This window comes from Cannabis sativa, chromosome 1, assembly GCF_029168945.1.
Source record: "Cannabis sativa cultivar Pink pepper isolate KNU-18-1 chromosome 1, ASM2916894v1, whole genome shotgun sequence".
NCBI lineage: Eukaryota > Viridiplantae > Streptophyta > Magnoliopsida > Rosales > Cannabaceae > Cannabis > Cannabis sativa.
Genome location: NC_083601.1, coordinates 12,682,913 through 12,705,061, shown reverse-complemented (window position 1 = coordinate 12,705,061; position 22,149 = coordinate 12,682,913). Strand labels below are relative to the sequence as shown.

The 22,149-nt window shown below is 37.5% G+C and overlaps 2 protein-coding genes and 1 long non-coding RNA gene across 6 annotated transcripts; all 3 read right to left on the bottom strand.

Moving 5' to 3' along the window:
* Window positions 1–4,973: 4,973 nt before the first annotated feature.
* Window positions 4,974–7,458, bottom strand: LOC115706833 (uncharacterized). The gene is made up of 2 exons (XR_004009657.2): window positions 5,913–7,458; window positions 4,974–5,290 (listed from the first exon to the last, which is right to left on the bottom strand). It is a non-coding gene; the product is annotated as an uncharacterized LOC115706833 (long non-coding RNA).
* A 1,498-nt stretch (window positions 7,459–8,956) lies between these two features.
* LOC115705912 (uncharacterized) lies at window positions 8,957–18,521 on the bottom strand. 4 transcript variants are annotated; one of them, XM_030633381.2, is made up of 11 exons: window positions 18,184–18,521; window positions 17,459–17,579; window positions 16,127–17,092; window positions 15,912–16,039; window positions 15,363–15,521; window positions 14,205–15,165; window positions 13,315–13,836; window positions 12,934–13,211; window positions 12,128–12,226; window positions 11,892–12,017; window positions 8,957–11,136 (listed from the first exon to the last, which is right to left on the bottom strand). In XM_030633381.2, the coding sequence occupies exons 1-11, from the start codon at window positions 18,289–18,291 to the stop codon at window positions 9,394–9,396; spliced, it is 5,211 nt and encodes a 1,736-aa protein (XP_030489241.2). In that variant the 5' UTR covers window positions 18,292–18,521; the 3' UTR covers window positions 8,957–9,393. The 4 variants fall into 4 exon arrangements, with proteins under 4 accessions (XP_030489241.2, XP_060960176.1, XP_060960173.1 ...); XM_061104193.1 differs by having other exon boundaries at window positions 18,226–18,521; XM_061104190.1 differs by having other exon boundaries at window positions 14,226–15,165; window positions 18,184–18,520.
* Window positions 18,522–21,241: 2,720 nt separating this feature from the next.
* LOC115703838 (uncharacterized) lies at window positions 21,242–21,583 on the bottom strand. Its single transcript, XM_030631068.1, has one exon. It carries the CDS (start codon window positions 21,581–21,583, stop codon window positions 21,242–21,244), a length of 342 nt encoding a protein of 113 aa, XP_030486928.1.
* Between the last annotated feature and the right edge of the window lie 566 nt (window positions 21,584–22,149).

Here is a 22,149-nt window from a genome sequence, read left to right as displayed (position 1 = left end):
ATTAGCATTACTCGGTGTATTCACCTCCTCGCCTTTTCCTTTTTGCAGATGCGTTATAGCGACTATTGGGGGGGTGAACACCGAGTAGACGAGGACCTTCTTCAACTTTTGTTTGAAGATTGTCCAGCGTCGCCCCCACACAACTCGTCTGGGGACGAGGGGCTTAGTAGTGTGTCAGAGACGCCCGACCACCTCTACCGAGAGAGAATAGGTGGTGAAGCATACAACAGGCATATTTGGGAGCTTGAAAAAGGGATACGATCTTATCTGCCCCGAGAGTGGACATACACTCTTCCCTTTGGTGAGGTCAATATTCCAGTAGGGGTGCCCATCGGCCTGTCAGGGGGGTTCCGTTGGCCGAGACTGCTATAACCACCGCAAAACTACCTACTATGTTGAACGCTATCGCTCGCACTAAAAAGAAGAGTCGGGTTAGCTCTTCTGAAAGTTCCCATATGGCGGAGGTCATTACTAAACGGAGGGTATCTGACGATGTTGAGATTGATTCTGCCGATGGAGCCATGGAGGAGATAGTCAAAGAGTTTGAGAAATGGGTGGAAGAGGAAGCCAAGAATACCCTTTATAAAGCCGCCAAAGAGAAAGAAACAACCAAGGGTTCCCAACCAGCAACTCTCAAAATCAGTGAATTCGCCCCTAGAGTGATTAAGGAAGTTTGCACTTCCCGCTGCAAAACCAAGCAGACCCCCTTTGTGGCCCCTTCTAGCAGTCTCACCGAGACCCAACTCCAATATGTGGAGGAGTTGACTGTGAATGGCAAGGACTGCCAGTTAGTACTCTTCAGAGATTCATGACTGTCCGGGCAGTCTTTAATCCCGTAACTTTACTTTTGAGACATTTGTGTCTTTAATCTTTTTACTTGGCCATCGGGGCCTTTATCTTTATATATGGTTTTAAATGTTGACTTTTGTTTAGCGTGAGCCACATAGCGTGGGTATATATTTATAGTCAACCATTCACCACACACAAGTTGCTCAAAACATTGAGTATTGCACCGACACTCTAAAGATTTTAATATCTACTTAAGCGAGGGTGCATTTTTGCTTACTAGTCCATATATGGGTGTGGTTGCCCCCCAAGTGACTATGTAGGTTTACCTCTTGGTCACTTATCTTATGACCGGGGTGTTACCTTTAAGTCTTGGTTGCTCACTATTACCCATATATCTATGACCATTGTGAGGCTTGCAATTTGATTCAATAACAATCATACAAGCTGCGTCATTATATGAAAATAACTTGCAATTTTATTGATAAATGAAATTGGCGACAACGCCTTATTACATCACTACGTAGTAGTATGTGATTAAAACTAAAGCAAATCTAAAAGAAAAGACTAAATACTAATAAAGATTCTAAGTTGCTTACGGGCACACCCTTAGCATGAATTGTTGCTGAAAAGCAATTGTTATTGATAATATTTGCGGAGGTGTTGGCCGTTCCAATATCGGGGTACTGGTATAAGGTTCATGTTAGAGTCATACCGGCCGAGCCTATACGTGCCGGGGGGTACAACTTCTGTAACCTCGTATGGACCTTCCCAATTTGGCCCCAATACTCCTGCTGTTGGGTCTTTAGTGTTGGCCAAGACTCTGCGTAGTACTAGATCTCCTACCTTGAAGCTTCTTTCCTTAACTTTGGAATTAAAGTATCTGGATACTTTTTGTTGGTATGCTGCTAACCGTATTTGTGAGGCTTCCCTACGATTTTCCAATAGGTCCAACGATTCATTCATCATCTGGTGATTACTGACTTGGTTGTATGTCACTCGTCGGTGGGAGGGTGGGTCTAGCTCGACCGGTATCATCGCATCATACCCATAAGCAAGGGCAAAGGGGGTATCGCCAGTAGCTGTTCTTTCTGTCGTCCTATATGACCACAAAACTTCGGGTAATTGCTCTGGCCAGCTTCCTTTCGCTTCTTCGAGTCTTTTCTTCAAAGTGTCTTTTAAGGTCTTACTCACCGCCTCTACCTGCCCGTTTGACTGGGGGTGCGAGACCGCCGAGAAGCTCTTTACTATGCCATGCTTAATGCAGAAATTTGTGAACAGGACACTGTCAAACTGGGTACCGTTGTCAGATACCAATTTATGGGGTAATCCAAACCTACATATAATGTTCTTGACCACAAAGTCAAGCACCTTCTTGGATGTTATAGTTGCTAGGGGTTCGGCTTCTGTCCACTTTGTGAAGTAATCGACTGCTACTACCGCATATTGCACTCCTCCTTTGCCCTTAGGCAACTGACCGATCAAGTCTATACCCCAAATAGCGAAGGGCCATGGACTCTGCATTTGCGTTAGCTCGTTGGGTGGAGCCCTTGGTATTTTTGCAAACTTTTGACATTTTTCACACCTTCGAACATACTCCATGGAGTCTTCTATCATGGTTGGCCAGAAGAATCCTTGCCTCAGTACCTTCTTGGATAAGCTTTGCCCCCCAGCGTGATTACCGCAAAAACCTTCATGGACTTCTTCCATTAGTCGTTGGGCTTGGTCTTGATGTACACATCGTAGCAGGGGCATCGAGTACCCTCGCCGATACATGACACCATCAATGATTAGGTACCGGGTGGCCTTCCTTCTCGTTTTCTTTGCCTCGTTTTTGTTGGTGGGCAGTGTCCCTTGTTCTAAGAAAGCGGCTATGGGGGTCATCCACGATTGAGTCGTATCGAGTAGGAGTACTTCTTCTTTAGTGCGGATGCTTGGCTCAAGTAAGTATTCTATTGGCACAAGGCTGGCTTTATCTATCTTTTCACTTGTTGCCAACCTTGCCAAGGCATCAGCGGTAGCATTCTCTTCTCGTGGTATTTGTTGAATGGTGTACCCTTCCAGTTGGGCAAGCAAGTCTTGTATTTTGCTAAGGTAGGCCATCATTTTTTCTCCTCTAGCCATGTACTCTCCCAAAACTTGATTTACAACCAGCTGGGAGTCGCTGTAAATGTCTAAGTGTCTGGCCTTCACCTCTTTCGCTAGTTTCAGACCGGCAATTAATGCTTCATACTCGGCTTCATTGTTTGAGGCAGGGAAACCAAAGCGAATGGCCGTGTGAATTCGTTGTCCCTCCGGTGTTGCTAGGGTGATCCCCGCTCCTGATGACTGGTCGGTAGAAGAACCATCAACTTGTAGCTTCCAGGTTTCACCGGGGTAGTCTTGGTTTTCATTTTTCTCGGAGTTATGGACGTGTGGTTCAGGTGAATGGCTCAGGTCAGGCTTTTGGACGTCACTGGTTATTGTTGGTTGGTCGCCCTCTCGCGTTCCGGTACACTCGGCTACAAAGTCAGCCAGGGCCTGCCCTTTAATAGCCAATCTTGGCTGATACGTTATGTCATACTGCCCTAACTCTATTGCCCATTTAAGGAGGCGCCCCGATGTATCGGGTTTTTCTAGCACCTGGCGTAAGGGTTGGTCAGTGAGAAATCTTTAATTTTCTAAGTGTTTCAGATTGCGGATCCCCCTCCCAGGTCATGGGTGACCCCTTATATAGGGGAGGGGGGTCGGTGCTTCTCACTTCAGGAGACGCGACCAACGCGGAGCCATCTCAACCGTCTCCTTGATTTTCGGAGGCGGTTGGAGTCTGATATTTAGGAAAATATCCCGCTATTTTCGTGGGTTGACAACTGTCCTTGAGCCTTTCGCGGGATTTTAACATTTGAAGGAGTCACTCATGACAAGGGTCCCTTATGGGTGTGACATGGTCGTCAACCACCTTTGAGGATTAAGCCCATACTTGGGGTAACACACTCGAGACTCTCGTTGAGGGGGGATGACCACTATCATAGTTAGGTGACTCCCCCATGATCCAACCTGAGAGAGAGAGGGGGGGTTCCCCCCCCTTAAACCCAAGTTGGGGGGGGGGGGGGGGTCCCCCCCTTAAACCCAAGTTAGGGGGGGTCCCCCCCTTAAATCCAAGTTTTCTTTTGGGGGGAGAAGAACAAATACCCATATTAAGGGGGCATCTCAACAGTCATGACTTGGCTCCTTCTTCATTAATTTAGTCCCAGTATTTTTGTGCCACGTGGTATTATTCTTGACACGTCATCGTCGTCAAAATTTGGGTAAACAACTACACCAAGTATAGCTAGGGGTATACCCAAGAGTAGCTTTCAAGAAACTTGTCTGTTTATAGTATTTGGCTTTCAAAATCAGAGAAGGAAGAAAATCAGGAATCATTAAAATGCACCAAGCTTGTGCTGCCAATAATGCCTGATTATGATACTCAAAGTTCCTAAATCCTAGACCCCCTTGACCTTTTGGATAACATAATTTATACCAAGCCAACCAATGCATTTTCTTATCTTTTTCTGAGCCACTCCAATAGTTTCGTGCCATCATGGATTCTAATTCATCACATGTATTCTTTGGAATTCAAAGCAAGACATTAGGTATGTAGGCATTGCTTGAATAACTGCTTTCAATAACACTTCACGCCCCCAAATGAAAAAAGTTTTGAATTCCACGAGTGAAGTTTTGACCACACCTTCTCCTTAATTTCTGAAAATAATCTTTGTTTGTTCTGCCCACTTGACATAGGAAGCCCCAAGTATTTCTCTATTGCAGAAGTGACTGTGATATTAAACGTGGATACATCGAGATCTTTGACATTGTCTGGGGTATTTGTAAAGAAATAGATTGTTGACTTGGTAAAATTAATTACCTACAATTACAAAATATATAGTTTGTCTAATAAATATTAATTGTAAAAAATGAGCCACTCAATCATGAGAACCATAATGTAGTTACTCAAAAGTTTTTGGGTAAATCTGAACAGAACCCCTATTTATTATAGTGTTTTTTCCTCCATATTTTTATTTATTCTCAAAGTCACAGCCACAAAATAAGAACAATCTTTAATTGCTATATACATTGTTAATTCATCCAAAACTTAATTAACATCCACAACTATATAAAATAATTAGAAATACCAATGATATATTTTTATACCAATGATATATAAGTTTAAAAAATATATGAATATTTTAATATAAATTCAGTTTTCAAGAGTCAGGTATCTTTAAATTAAAGTGCTATAACATTTTTTTAATCCAATTTACTTTTATTTAAATAATTCTGAAGAAAATATATATACGTAATATTAGATTCAACATGTTCTGTGGCTCTTTTAGCTTGGCTAGCAAAAAATTAAGGGTCTTGGGTGTTGTCTTCAGCCTGTGTCTCATCAACACCCATCTCAAACAGAACCTCTGTATGTGATGGTCCGGGCATACGCCTCTTCATCCGGGCGAGGATGTAGCCCCTTCATGACTACTAATGTCTGTTTAACAAAATAAATGCAAAATAAGTGTTAATAATAATTAAAAAGTCATTTTTTTTCAAATCATCAAAAATTATCAACATTCTGTCGATAAGATATCGACAAACTCACGACACTTTAAACACAAAGAGATTATCGAGAATGCATCGACATATCGATATCATATCGACACACATAAAATCAAGCATAAAAACAAACACAAAGCAATTATCGACAATACATCGACATCCTATCGATATTATATCGACAAACATAAAATCAAGCATAAAAACAAACAAACATAAAATAATTAGCAACAGTGTAAGGAGTATCGACAACCTGTCGACAAACTCACAGTACTTAAACATAAAGAAATGATCGACAATGCATTGACAACCTATCGATATCATATCGAAAAACATAAAACAAACCAACAAAAAATAATCAGCAACAATTTAAGTAGTTATCGACAACCTCTCGATAAAATGTCGATAACCTATCGACAAACTCACGATATTAAAAATATTAAACACAAAAGCACATCATCAAAAGGCATCGACATTATGTTGATATCATGTCAAAAAACCAAAAAAAAAAATAAAAAATAAACATAACAATTAAAAAAAAAATTAAATGATCATACCCGTTTTGAAAATAATAAACAGATTTCCTTCTTTCACATGTCAGCCCTGCTGGTCCAGCTTAGAATCCTGGGAAAATGAATCCCCTGACACGAACCATACTTCTTTCACACCTCTAGAATGGCCTCATAGGCCCAATATTGTAATGCATGTGTGAAACCGTAAGCAGTGTATTTGCATTCATGCTGAACATCCATCTTCAGCTTTTTCTCATAATTTGCCTTCTGTTTCAACATGTCTTTTTGGAGGGTGTGCATCAGTCTGGCAAATGAGTAGTTCCCCCATGGAATCTTGAAGAAAAGTCGAGATCTTCAACATATTTTAGTATGTCAGTTGTAATACATGCATTTCCCTCTCAGCCCAGTAAGACAGTCTCCACAAACAAGCACAACCCTAGCTTGTACGCGTCTTTCGAGACCTCGTAGGCTAGGAACTTATTCTGAAATAGTTCTATCTTCACATTATCTAACCAGTTGAAATAGATATTTATCAACCGGTCAGACCCTGACATGACTTCTTTCTCATCGTCTGTTGGCCCCTTTGTGAAGTTGAGGCCTGTAATCAGCACAAACTCGACCACACCAAATTTCATCTCGTTCCGTGCAATGTAAAACTGCATTTCGTCATCCTTCTCAGCATTCACAATCATTTTATGCAGCATCAGTTGGTAGAATAGTACTAAAGAAAATGATAGAGCACCAGCCTGCCAAAATTGACTGAAAGGGCTTGCCTTTGCCCTATCAGCCAAACCGTGTTTATCAAATTCTAGTTTGATAAACTTACTAAAAAAAACACTGCCTCTGTAGGTCACACGACTTGTAAAATGCTCAGGGAATGGAACTATAAGCTTCGAAGGCATCTGGAAAAGGGAAAAAAAATTAGACATGTAATCGAAAAAATATCGAAAACCTATCGACAAAATTATTATTCCTTAAATAATAAAAAAAACATACAAAAATTTGACAAAATATCGACAATATGTCAATATTGCATTGGCCATTCAATCAAAGAATAAAAGCAGATCATTATCATATTTTGTCGATATCATATCAACATCCTATCGATATCATATCGAAATGATATCGACAAAACCCTAGTAAGTCTCAAACTAACTACCCATTTTAATTTCATCGATATCAAATCGACATCCCATCGATATCATATCGATATGAAAATAATAAAACTCAGTTTAATTTTCTTTTCTTTGATATAATATCAACATACTATCGATATCATATCGACATTATATTGATAAAACCACAGTCAGCCTCGAAGAAACTATCCATTTTAATTTCGTCGATATCATATCGACATCCTATCAATAAACACCAAACAAATTAAAAATAAACCGTTAACTCAAACACTCAGATCCCATTTGTTTTTGGTCGATATCGCATCGATAACACTGTAAACACACACACAACTCAAACATATCTAAAACTACAATTTAAATCCAGAAAGAGCACAAAATCCACAAAAAATTCAACTAATCTCAAAAACATGCAAAAATTAGCATCCAAATATATGAAAAATTTAATTTTTTCATAAAAAAACTTACCTTTTACTGAGGGGATCCCTTACTGAGCAGCTTGATGGTGGTGGCGACAGTTGGTGGTAGTAGCGAAGATTCGTGGTTTTGTGGTCGATGTGACGGAGTCAGACGAAAAAATAGGCGGTGGTGGTGGTGGCGACGACGGTTCTTGGTGGTGGGTTTGGGTCGAATTCGAGAGAGAGAGAGAGAGAGAGAGAGAGAGAGAGAGAGAGAGAGAATGTGGGTCGTGGGTAATCGTAGGCGAGGAAGAGGAAAAAACAGAGAGAGGGGGAAAATTGAATGTGAGGGGTATTTTGGTTTTGGGTAGAATTTTAGAATAGTAGAATTATTTTGTATAAATTTAATAAATTTAAAAATGGTATAAAATTTAATATGAAGTATTTTATTATGGATGAATAGTGAAATTTTCCTAAAAATATGAAAAGTTTAAAATAAATAAAATTGACAAATTAAATAATTTTTTACAAAATATCAACACAATTAACACATTCCTTAATAGTCGTGTGAATAAATTATACTATATATTTTAAAGAAATATTTTTCTACTAAAAACATAAACGAACCAATTAATATTGCTCTATCAAATAGATTCGACCTATTATTCTTAATCCACCAAAATTGTGTTATTTTCAAGTTGGATTATTGTGTTGAAGTCACCCCTAGAGGCAGCTAGGATCGAAGTGGATCTGCCAATGCAGGTTGCATGTTTGGATTGCTTCAACTTATAATCCCTTTAATATGATTTTTAAAATTATAAAATATATTTAAGTTAATGAAATACAACAAAACATAATATTTTATAAAGTAAAACTAGAGCATAACAAAAACCTAGAATAATTTCAAAACTACCATTTGTGATCAAATTTTCCTATATAGAATAATAAATTGACAAATAACCTTTCACAACTATTTTATGAATAATTTAGTGAGAATTAGAGAGAAATGATAGTTAAACGGCTAACATCATGCATCAATCTCTAAATAAAGATCATTAACATACAATCATGCACTTATTTGAACCCACAAATGATGTACATAATCTATTTGAAGTTGAAAATAAATTTGTTTGTTTCTAATTTGACAACAGAGTTTGAATAAAACCATATAATTCAATAGTATGCTCGTGTGACAGATAACAAGAAATAGCATATCTATATTCGAAATTTATCTCACTATGAAGAGTACTATTGAATATTTTGCATATTTTTTACATATAGTTTTAACAAATATCTATGATAGGTATGAATTTCCATCGATATTAAGAAAAACAAATCCGATATTTCTTTAAAAAGAAAAAGAAAAGTGTTTGCCAAGTCTCCCATAATTCCATTGTGGAATGAGTTGCAAAATTTAACAACGTTTTACTTGTTAGCTGACAAAGTGTTGATACAGGTCAATAGCAATCAACAAGGTAATACATAAACTAATCCAGCAACAAAGAAAAGAGAGCAAAAATAAAATGGTCAAAAGGAAGATGTATACATATATCACAAATAACAGGAAGGAACTATTCCAAATTCATTTCATGTATAAGAGCCAACAAGTACAATAGTCTATGTAATTACAATTACTCTACATATATTGATAAACAAAAATAAGTGTCTAATATGAATGGTGACAAAAAACAAAAATCAAAAGTGGTAAAAAACTAAGGGAATGGCTAATGCCAAGCTGGTAAAAGCTACAACCTATTTTTGATTGTGTTTCTATCCTGTACAAGCAGCTTTGTACGTAGTTCCTAAATTCAAAACATAAAAAGGTCCAAGAAAGGTCCACTAACCTGTGTCAGCAAAAATAGTAACCAAAACAAAACATCCCTTGCCGAGGGTGTGCTTTCCAGGGATGTTTATCAATGAAACATCCAATTGAAGCAAATGCAAATGCAATACTCATTACCCAATTTTCTAATCCAATTGAAGTCATAAACAAAGTTAGCAAAGGTCTAAACCCTTTGCTTTGGCTTCCTCTGCAATACTCTTTTTCATCTCTATATCCGTGTAAAGGGTCTGGTAGGACTTCCACAACTTTACAGAAAATGGATATACCACCAATGCTCTTCCGTAAAATCTCTGAGATATGGTGTTGACACCCATTACATTACCCAAGATGCGAGCAGCTTCAACCCATACATGCTCTGGAGGAATCGGGACAGCATGCAAAATTGCACTAACTAAGTTTGAGCTTGCCCAGAACAATATACTGGTCGGAGTAAGATCAGTAGAGCTGTTGGGACTGCTCAAATGTCTACAAACAGACATAGCTAATTCATAGTTGGATGGAGATATGTCCAGAATGCCTTCAACAAAATCCACCAAAAGCTTTGGCTTACACAATAATTCAAGTAGAAAAGTTGGCCCATACCAGAGTTCAAGAACCAAGTTTACAAGAGAGAAATCAGACGAAACTGGACTGAATATGTTGCTCATAAGCTGTCGCACTCTAGGTTTCTTGATGTTTTTGATAAATTTTCTAGGCAAAGGCTCAGGGACAGAGAAAGGTAATGAATTACCTATGTACCGCTCCAAAATGTTCAGCACACCACTGACAGAAGCATTCTCTTTCAATAGCGATTCACCAGTGAGCAAAAACATGGCATGTTCTCCAATGCAGTACTTGAAATATTTAGGAATAGAAGCTTTTAATGCCTTTTCAACAGCTATGCTAGCTCCAAGACGATCATTTTGCATTAGCTTATAAAGAGAGAGATTAAGAAATCCAAACATCACATCAATTGGACTTAGATTAGGAAGAGATTCCAAGATTGAATCCGAAGCTAATTCTATATTCTCACTATTCATACCATTCTGCAGATCATGAACTTTCCAAACCGAATGAAACCACCGGTCCATGAGTACCTTCCCACATTCATATCCTTTACTTTGGACAGCACATTGTGCATACTGATTCCAAATACACTGAATTCCTGGGACTTCTTTTGGCCAGCTACCAAGGATTTCCTCAAAGCCCGAGAAACTAAGATCCCCGAAATCCTTTTCATGTGCTCGTATTAAAACAAGTTCCAAGCATGATGGAAATAGTCCAAGATATTTATCCAACAAATTTCTACTACATTCCAAATTGTCTAGAGCAACCATGCACCTAATATGATTGACAGCAAAAAAATGTGCTGAGGTCAGATTAATATCATCTTTAAGTAATTCAGTTTTCATCAATGAATCAATAGAAAGCATTCCTTTTTCTATCAACTTAACAGCCCTCTGCTTCTCATCATCTAGTAAAATAATGGAAGGCCACTCAATTTCTGAGGCCTGTTTCTCACATTCAAATTGCTGGACCACGGCATCTGGTAATTTCCTATAAATAACCAAGTAAACACAAGAAATCCAGAATATGAATTTATCAGAAACTGTCAGGCGTGCATGTATATCAGAGAGCAGGACTGCAGGTTCATCAGAATTACTGTCAACAGCAAGGAGTTCAAAGATCTTCTGGATAGCCTTTTCAACATTCCCAGACATGCACAAGCAATCCACCATTTGTAAAAACAGATCTAAGATGCAAGCACTAGCATGCAATCTATCCCAGTCAGATGCAGTACTATGGAAGCAAAGAGCAGAGAGTGCTGCATAATATTTACTTAACCGATCATCAATATGTGTGCAGCTGTTGATATACATAAGCCAGAGTTCATAAGATCCTTGATTGTATTTGACCTGAGAACAGGAAAAGAAGTGTTCCACAGAGAAGTTTCAATTCCGGGTATTGAATGAAATGGGGAAGGCATATCTAAACATAACATGCCTCCAAGCTCCAATGCAACAACAAAAAATATAAAATTGACAGCAAAAGAATAACAAAGCTGGCACATGGAGCTCTGCTACATTGCTATTTGAATTCTCAGAAAATGGTGTCAGCATAAATGTCCACTTTCCACTTTTCTCACTGTTCTAACATATTATTTTTTGTGTTTTTACAGTGTAAATTCCTAGAAAGAGGACCCCTTTGAAATTTAAAACTACATGCAAATGTAAAGTGATGAAACCCAACTTCGGATACTGTGAACAATACTATAACTTAAAAAAAGATAGTAAAAAAGATAGATGGAAATATAAGCTTGCAAAGGAAATATTAGCATAAATCATTTCACCTAAGAAAAAATCTCAAATAACTATGTCAATCCATGATACCAAATTCACATCCCAACAACCCCCTCCTCTCAAAAAGATTTGATCACTCAATGGAAATTCGGAAGTGATAATCAGAGATGTAGAAGAATCAGTCAGTATTAACAGGTATATAGACAACTGTTTCCTATCACTACAGATATATGAGATTAACCGCAAAAAGCAACTGAAAAGTAGAAAATAAAGTTTTTGAAAAAAACCTACAACATCATAGAGCTGTCGCCAAACATGGAGTACTCTGACCACACAAGATTCTAAACAATAGGAATCATGAAATAACATACCGCATAAGAGAACAGGTCATCATTCCCAGTAGACTTCACACTACTATAGTAAATAAGAAAATGGAATATCCAGAGAGATATAGATCTTGGATCAGCCTCCAGAGCCCGAGATATAATGTGAAGAGCCTGCAAAACTCAATTTAAAATGATAAGTAGTGAAGCTTCTGAAGGTGATTCTATAGACTTACGAGTTATGATGCAGATAAAATTCTAACAACGCACACTAAATAAATTACCTCTTTCACAGCTTCAAATTTGTCTACCTCCTGATTGAAAATTAAAATAGCCGTTTCCAGGGCTTGCTCATTATCAGTCAAATACTGTTTGTGTTCATTCTAAGCATACATCATGCCAAGAAAAAAATTAGCACATCCAGAGATAGTGATCAGAGAACAAACAAAGAAAAATACTTAACTCTTGTATGAATCTAAAAACTTGAAAATAGGGGGATTCAAAACAGGAAGCGCCAATAAAGCTCACCAGACAATTTTATCAGAGACCTCGTCTATTAACCAAAATCAAACCAATAAGGAGAACATCCCAAGCAATTGCACTAGAACGAGTATGTGTTCACGAAAACAGATAATTGATCCCAAATTTTTAGTGTTTCTAAATCCTAAATCAATCAAGTTATTTATTCCTTAATTATAAGATGCATCAATATACTAATAAGATTGTAGTTGCTATTAGCATCAAATTTCTTTTATAAAGTGTTTTACAACCACACAAATGACCCAAGAATAGTTTCAAACTAAATAACAGATAATAGAAAGACCAAAGTTTGCGTGAATACAACCAAGAAGATAATTCACCAAACATGTATTCAATTTTTGTGAAGGACAGTAAACAGATATGCAAGATTACAATGATGCAAAAAAAAAATCACATGTAACCTATAAAAAGAAGTTCTAAAAATCGCACTTATCATGTAAAGTGTAAACTGATAACACATAGATAAAATGCAACAAACAAGAAACAAAAAAGAAGAAGAATAGATATCTGGGTTAAAATAAGGAAAGAGGAACAGAATTAATACACAAACCATTCTGCTAGTTCTACTCAGAATATATGACGATTGCCTACTCCAGCTTCCACAGACTTCTATGCGGCCATCACTACCATGTGCGAGAGGCCCATGTGCAGGCAAACCATTTGACAACAAACTTGATAATGTTAAGGATAAACTGAAACATTTCTGCCAGCAATGACTATTTCTCCATGCTAAAACAGATTGGTATGAGTTCAGATCAGCTTTCAGGGTATCTAAGCCAACTAGATATGTTGGGGACATCATAACATCATAGTACTTGGGAACTTTTGCTGCATCACAATAAATATTTTAGAAGTAATATAAATTGAACTAGGCAGTATGAGAAAACATTGTCAAAGTATATATATTTATATATAAAAAGTAATTGCATACCATCAGTATCAGAATCATTATTCTGATCATGAGATATAATTTCACTACACTTGTCCCTGACATGCTGCCAAGGACATTCATCATTGTTGCACTTTCCTCGGAGTTCATACATGCAAAGGGGTTTAAAGGGGTCAACTGAAATATCACAATTGTATGAGCCAATGTCTGTTCCAAATAATTCAGTAACAGCCTCTTCTGTTGAGTCTGCTTGAGTATTGCTCCCCTGCATTTGGTCAGAGTTGGGACAAGCATCCTCTTTTTTGCTAACACCATTAATGTAATTCTGTCGATTTCCAGCCAGCCACTCCATTAGAGTCGATGGTGTAATAACTTTCATATTAGCAAAAACACTTTTGAAGATGTTAGAACTTGTAATTGATATACAAGAAGAATCTTCTTTGTTGTAAAATCTGTTATCCTCTGCATTAGTATGAGAATGAGAGATCAAACAATTATCTTCATTGCAGTGTTCAAGTTGAATATCAGGTGCGTCGGAGTTAATTCTCTCCAATCTACCAGGGCCTAAAAAGGAAGAAAACGAGAAGAAAAATAAAGGCACTTCCACTGTACAAACAGAAGAGTAAGATTTTTATTGACATTCAAATTAGCACTTCAAAAAGCAACAATCTCCACAAGGCAAAAAATTGAATTGCTAATACGAAGTAAACTCTTACTTTTTAACAACAATTTTATTTGTCATCATACATATATCAAGATAAATGTGAAATGCACTCTCTTTTACACTCTTACTTAAATATTTGACACATGGCTAATACTACTCATTTTACAACGTTTTTAAAATATGAAATATTTGAGATGTCCACTTGTTAAGCATTAATGCATTAGAGTGCAAAAAGAAAAAACCAAATGGAAATCTAAAAGGAAGTGACCTCCATAATCAGATTGTTCACCTTCTTCTGCATCAGGGAATGGAAAAGTCTGTAAACTTGTTTGGGTTTTTTCACTGTTGACATCATTTTCAGTTCCCTGTTCGATAGTAAGGGGGATATTATTACATGAACCACTGTTCTTTGACAAATTTTTTGCCCCTAACCTTGCAAAAAGTTCAGATCTCAATGTTTCTTCAAGTAGAAAAGATTCCCTCGAGCTATCAGTTGACGGTTTTCTACCAGGTTTCATATTTACATCCTTCTCCAAATCACCACTACTGTTGTTTTTTGTAAAACACCCAAAGCTAGATTTGACATTTTCACGTTCAAATGAAAATGACTCATCGTCTTCATCAATATTTGGATCATTAGAAGAAGATCGGACCCCATCAGCAGCTGCTTTGCCCATACAGCACAATGGCTCAGATGTACTAGCATCTGGTTCACTGCCCAGTTCTGACCCCAAATGTTGTCCACTCACATGCCTATCTGATGTTTGAGCTGGAAGAATGTTGATATAACTGAAGTTGGAGCCAACTCCTAGTGGATTAACACCATCATATTTGAGTAAGTGATTTCTTGATGGTAACAGAAGCATATTTTCAGACACATCTTTCGAGTAATCTGACCCAATTCCAACTTTCTCATTCTGTCTTGAGGAGCCTAATAAATCTGAACTGTCCATGATAAATGATCGCAAGTGGGAAGAGTACAATTCTCTTTTACGATACAGATCGGAACATCTAGCATTAGCCTCAACCAGATCCCTTTGAGCTTTACGATAAGCTTTGAGAGCATTTCTTTCTTCAATTTCACATCTATGTCTAAGCTCTTGAGCTTCCTCAAGATCTTTGTCTAATGATTCCTCCATTTCAACCAATGACTGCACATTTATTCTGTTACGTTCTGACACATTTGCATTACTTGAACAATTCCAAAAGTTTTCATTATTTAAAGATGCCTACAACATTCAGGAAGAAGAATTATTATGAATAATAATATAATTGGGAAGGAATAACATTGAGAGATGCCATGTGGCTAGAGTCAAAGTTTTGCCTTAAGGGAATAGGAATGCTTGATGTATTTTTCTGTATTAAGTTTTGTACTGTTTTGTCAGTTTTATGGCCTCTAACTTGCAATCAAGACCTGGAAACAAACCTGAATGTTATCATTGAATGCAGGCTCAAGCATCTTGTCACCGGATGAGATGTGAGGATGGTTGTCAATCATAAGATTTTTTCCCACTGTTTCTTTGTTAAAGAAAGTACTTTGTTGCTGATGAGGAACAATTTTTCTTGGATTCAACTCCACACTGTTCTGCAAAAATTTAAAGGAAAAATAAAAGTAAAATTCAGTGATTAAGTTCTCATAATATCATACCATATTTCACAATAATTCAAAGATCTGCCAAAAATATCTTGGGAGAAATAGAACACCCACTGAGAATAGATAAATGTTATGAAGAAGTAACAAGAAGAAGCACAGAATATTCAAAATGCTATTCATACAAATTGATAATATCTATTACTTTCCATATGAGGTATTGAGCAAAATCAGCAGCTTCTAACCACTCATGCAGTAAACCCTAGAACCATAGAAATAATTCTGGTGGTACTTCCATAAAGAAGCACATTTAAGCTTTACTGAGATCGTCAAAAAGTGATCACATGAAGGTGCTTAAACAGGGAAAAGAAGGCTAAGGCTTACTAAGTTCTTTGGGATAACATTAGAAATCTTATTCCCTGCTGTTGATGTATCCGGGTTTAACACCGAAAATGATTCCACATGCTTATTATTCCCACCAGACTCAATGCAATTTCTGACAACAGTAAAACCTGCACAGAAATCCTACTCAATTAGCCAGGACATCTAGAATTATGACCCATGTTAAAAACTTAACGAGAATAATAAAAGCACTTAACCATCTTTTGGCACGACAGATATATTTTCCGCTAAATGAGGTCCTTGTTTCCCATTTTTCGGTTGCCCTTTAGTGATGCTTGGTTTTGCTCTACCTGCAGTATTTTCTTTCTGTCCATGATCTAACTTCGTTGCTTCTGCTATGTTATTCTGCACTGGCTGCTTTATTGGCAATATAGATCTTCCAACAGACTCGTCTCGCTGACCCATTGAATTTGGCTGATTTGAGTAAGATCCAGTGACTTTAACCCGTTTTTTCTCTGGTTCTTTTGATTCTCTTTGTGCACTTTTGGCAGATGTCGCCCCAATTTTCCTAACTGCATCACTAGGCAAACTCACAGCATTCTCATCTCTGAGTGAAACTGCTTCCTTACTTCGTTGTGCAGACTTAAGCTTCAATTCACTTTCCCGAAGTGCAATCTGCTGACGCAAGTCTTGAAGCTTACTATTGTTCAGGCCTACACCTTGACCAAACCCACGTTCTTGGCTTGATACATTTTTGTTCACAGAATTAACTTTTCTCATTCGATTACTATGCTCAGCTGGCAATGCCCCAGCACCACTAACATTGGGTCCAGGAATTTTGGCCACTGGTGAAATATATGTTCGATTTAAAGGCAATCTTTTGGGTATAACTTTGCCTACAATGCCAGTGGCAACCTGTTTGTTTAACTTTGAATGTAAAGGGGCAGGAGGTTTTTGATTGCTAACCACTCTAGCTACACTACTTTTAGTTTCAGTAGCTTTTACTTTTACACATTCATCAGAATCACTGCCACTGTCATTATCCGAGAAGCGTATTACAAGATTATCAGTGGCTCCCACCGGAGCACACCATCCAGGGCCAGGACTACCAGTATTTGACGATACCCAACTCTTATCAAAATTCTTCTTAGTCATTGGTTTTATAGATGCTCGGGACTGAATATCCGCAGTCACTACAGGATTATTGCTAGAAACAACATTATCTGATTAAAAAGACAAATCAATGTCAGCATATGCTTAAAGAAAGAAAATATTTTGCTCAAACTTAAACCCTCCCCCGTGCATGGTAGCCCGAAATGTCTCCACAAGTACTAAAAATGTAGAAAGGTGCATGAGAATTCAATGGCTCAACTCTATAGTTCCGTTATTAATAAAAGCATCTGCGTTTCAATCTTTTATCCAAAAGACGGTAAGTGATTACAAATTGGTCACAGCACGTTAGTAAGAGAGAAAAGCTGTTGAACTATATTTTAGAATGCAAGCGAAAACTGAATGAAAGAATACAAATGCATACCAAACCTTAGGGAATTTCAATAAAGTGAAAATTACACAGATATCTAGCTACTAACCTTCTTGAAAGTTGTCACTGCATTTGTTTTCTGTAGGAACAGGACCCGATCGAGCAGGAGCATCAATACTAGTGCACTGTTGGACAGAGTTTACGTGATCTTTCTGAGGCAGAAAAGGCACCTGTATAAAGTATTAAAATCATCAACCAGTTATCACATAAATGAGGAGCTTACATGAACGAACCAGCTTCGTTTCTTGGCCCCACTCCCAGCTGCAAAACTAAAATGAAGACGCTAAAGAAATTGACATTAGAATGACCATTTTCCAGTCCAGAATAATTTTAATTTTTTTTTGAACAACCAGAATAATAATTATACATTGAAAGCTAGTTCAACCATACCAAATGAAATTAAAAATGAGAGCAATGAGCACATAAGTAGTAAATGGAAATGGAAATGTAAATGGAAATGGGTTTAGTCAAGTAACACTAAATAGAATAAGAAGCAACAACAAGTGAATTCCACATTCAAAACCTACGTCTCAAATTCCAATTCCATCATTTATTAGGACCCAGAAAAAAAATCCAAAGCTCAATTAAAAACGTTTTTCTTCAGTGAAACGCAAATCACAATCATATTGAACATCTATCTAGATGAATAAATAGAAATTTGATATAAATAAAGCATGAAATTAAACCATAAAATGAATGAAAAAGCAAAATAAAGATCTGAAAAGTATAATAAGAAAAGAGGGAAATATTTATTAGGGTTTGGAAAGACGGTACGTCCTCCTCTTCGTCCGAAGATAGTTCGCCTTCTTCTCTGACCTTGGTGAAGGGTTTATCGTGAAGCTGAGGGTTGAGGATTGTCAGCTCGGGGTCGTCGGACTCCATAGTCAGTCTCCTATCCTTTTTGTTTGTCTTAGTCTTGATTGAAGAGAAAGGTTTGTTAGGTTTGTATTTGTAATGGAGAAGTCAGTCAAGAATCCAATCCAGCCAAACCAACTTTTGGTTTTGGGGGCAAAAGCCTTAGCAGCCAACCCATTGTCGACGTTTCCATTATTACCGAATTACCCTCCCTTCCTCAATCGACCAAGTTTTTGTCATCAGCTAACCTTTTTTTCCTCGTCAATTTCAATTTCCTACTAAAAGGGTAATTTTGTTAAGAGTTTTTTTTTTGTTTTAGGAAAAAAGTTCTCATCGCTATTAATAAGTTTTGAATACAAGTAGAATTCTCTGGGCATCAAATTATATTTTTTTACAGTAGTCAGAGCAAATTTGAGCAAAGTATGGGCAATTCCATTACAGGATCTATTACAATGAATAAATTTAACCAAATAGAGCCTATTGCCAAGGTTAACAATATCATCTAGAACAAGATCCAAAGAGGTAATAATAAAAGCATTGTTTTTCAATTTAAGCACAATATTCAAGCAATCAGACTTAATAATAATGTTTTCATACCCAAGGGAGATGCATTGGACCAACGCCTTGCGAATAGCCAAAGCTTCAACAACTTCAGGAAGAAAGTAGACATCGATATGCCAACTCGCAAATGCTACAGCTATTCCCAAATAATTACGAATCACCATACCCAAGCCACTACATTTGCCCAAGGAATTGATAGTGGCATCTGCATTGACTTTGAGATCACCAAGCTAGGGAGGTTTCCATTTTGGGACCATCTGAGAAGGGCATGCCGAGATACCATCCCACCAGTAGGGACGTCAGTCGCCTCCATACAAATGGGAGCCATCACCAAGGCCTGTTTGTTGTGAAACGTTCCCAGATAATCACGAGCCCAATGCACAGTAAGCTCGAGAGTCAGCTCAACGTTGTTGTGGATCATTTTATTACGTTTGAACCAGATCCTCCATAGAGTCACCATAACCAATTTAATCAACTCCTTTAAAAGGGAGTCAATAATCTTGTGAATGAAATCAAAAAAGTCTACACAATGAACAAAAGGATCCCCCAACGCAAACTCACATCGTTTCCTACAATGTACCAACATAAAGCACCCCAAAAGAGGATGATGAGTAGTTTCATCTTCCAACCCACACAAAAGACAAAGCCCATCAGATAACAAACCATGACGTGCAAGATTAATTTTAGTGGGGATCCAATTAAGTGACACTTGCCAAGCAAAGATTTTAATCTTAGGAGGAAGATTAAGGGACTATATCTTTTTCCGCCAACCAGAAGCGCCACCAGATTGAAAAGCATGAGGCATAACCAATTTGCGAAGGCTAAACAAATAACCACTCTTAACAGAATACCAACCATAATTCTCAAAGTTCCAAATTATTTTATCAGGCACATCATGAGAGGACCAAGGGATAGAAAGGATATATTCAGCTTCATGGGGCAAGAAATTGGATTGAATCAACATATTATCCCAATCACTTATATCTTTCCTTAACACTAACACCTTACTAGAACCATCAGTTGACTAGACGCAGATAACATGGATGGCAGCACAGAAGGGATCCAATTGACAGAATAAATAGTGATGTCCTTCCCATTTCCCACACGCCAAACAGCCCAAGAGTCAAAAAGTTCTTTTCCCCATAAAATATTTTTCCACTCAAAGGAGCCACTCTTAGATTTCTTGATCTCCGCAAAGGACCGCTTTCGAAATACAGACCTTTTAACACACGGCCAGCCAAAGAATTAGAGACATTGTAAATGCGAGAAGTTTGCTTACCAAGAGAGCCTGATTAAATAAATGCAGGTCTCTAAAACCCATACTGCCATCTTCTTTATGTAAACAAAGTTTGTCCCATGTGCACCAATGCATCTTTTTTTTTCACTTCATTCTCACCCCACCAAAACTGAGCACACATACGATGGACATTTTTGATAAAGGTTTTCGAAAGCTAAAAAGATTCGTAGAATACATGAGAATTGACTGGATAACTGCTTTGATAAAAATCTCACGCCCCGCCATAGAGAATAATTTTGATTTCCATCCATGAAGCTTCTTCCAGATCCTATCTCGAATGGAGTCAAACAACCCTGTCTTACTATGTCTCGCAAAATAAGGAAGGCCTAAATAAATCTCATGACACTCAACACCATTCACTCCCAATAAATCAATCAAACTTTCTTGATCAGAACTCAAAACACTGGGGTTAAAAACACAATGCAGACTTGTCAAAGTTTACTAGCTGACCCGAAGCCGCTCCATACCAACTCAAAAGTTGTCAAAATCTCACACAACACACTTCATAAGCCTTGAGAAAGAACAAACTATCATTAGCGAACAATAGGTGTGAAATAACAGGGCCGCCCCGACCTAGGGCTGGCAAAACAGGTCAAACACGATAACACGACTCGAAACTCGCACGAGAGTTAGCAAGTTTGGATTTGCCTTAAATGGGTTCGGGTCGTGTTCGGGTTGACTTGTCTAACCCGTTTAATAAACAATTCGTGTTCGGGTTGACATGGCTAACACGATATTGACCCATTAATGATCTATTTAAAATTATTTAGTACTTTAATGTGTCATAAATGGATTATAAACGTATTATTGGTTGACATGTTTAAACAAAATATGCTTATAAACGGGTTACACGGGTTGTGTCGTGTCAACCAGTTTATAAACGGGTCGTGTTCAGGTTTTATTTTTTGACACGGTTATTAAACGGGTCGTATTTGGGTCAAGCATGTACCTGTTATACATGGGTCTCGACACGACACGAACATGACCCGTGAACACGAATTGCCACCCCTACTCGACCACAAGGAAGCCTAAACCACAACTTGTTTTTACAATCCCTTCTAACCAAGCTCAAAAGGCCCTCAACACAAAGTAAAAAAAATAAGGGGACATAGGATCACATTATCTAAGCCCACGTTGAGGAGTGATTGAGCCAATGACCTCACCATTCAACAAAATAGAGTACTCTTTAGAAGAGATGCAATCAAGAATCTTACAAATCCAAACACCATGAAATCCGAGCTTCACCATCATCTGCTCCAAGAAACACCACTCGATCCGACCATATGTTTTGAACATATCAAGTTTGAGAGCACAGAAACCATCACCTCTCTTTTTTTTCTTCAAAGCATTGATACATTTAAACCTAATAAGAGCATTGTCGATACTAAGACAATTTGGAAGAAAGACACCTTGTTCATCCGAAATGATGTGACCCAACACCTCTCGCATGCGATTAGTCATAGCCTTAGTAATAATTTTGTAAAAGACATTACAAAGACTAATAGGTCAAAAGTCTAAAGCCTTGATGGGGTTGTCAATTTTAGGAATCAAGAAAATAAGGGTTTGTCCATTGCTATCAGTAACGACATAAATATAATTTACTTGCAAAAATTATGTCAAAATAACGTTGTATTCTCTTTATTCTCAAGATCACTTAGTCTTCTTATGATCTTGATAGTAAATTTATAAATAATATAAACCCAAGAGTATAAGACTATTACCAGGGCTAAACCTTTTATAAATCCTAGGGTTATTTATTGTTTATTTCCTTTGCTCTATCATTTTTTAATTTTTAATTTGATTATTTATTGTTGTTCTTATGATTCTGTGTAGTTGGCTAAAAATTGAGTCAACATATTTTTTTTACCTGTCTTGTAACATGAGTTAAATATATCAAATAGAGTTGTAAATATCGGCTGGAATTCTAACACGACACAAAACTGATACAAATTCGGTAGGCACGAGCACGACCCGACACAAAAAATTATGGGCTCGAGCATGACATGGCATGATACTGCTAATTGGCA

Coding starts and splice junctions, on each gene's coding strand:
- LOC115705912 (XM_030633381.2), bottom strand. CDS start 18,291: ATGGAGTCCGACGACCCCGAGCTGACAATCCTCAACCCTCAGCTTCAC. Junction 15,166..15,362: donor CATTCAATGATAACATTCAG/GTTTGTTTCCAG, acceptor TGAATGTTGTAG/GCATCTTTAAATAATGAAAA. Junction 13,837..14,204: donor TGAACAATCTGATTATGGAG/GTCACTTCCTTT, acceptor CTTCCTTTTTAG/GCCCTGGTAGATTGGAGAGA.
- LOC115703838 (XM_030631068.1), bottom strand. CDS start 21,583: ATGACTAATCGCATGCGAGAGGTGTTGGGTCACATCATTTCGGATGAA.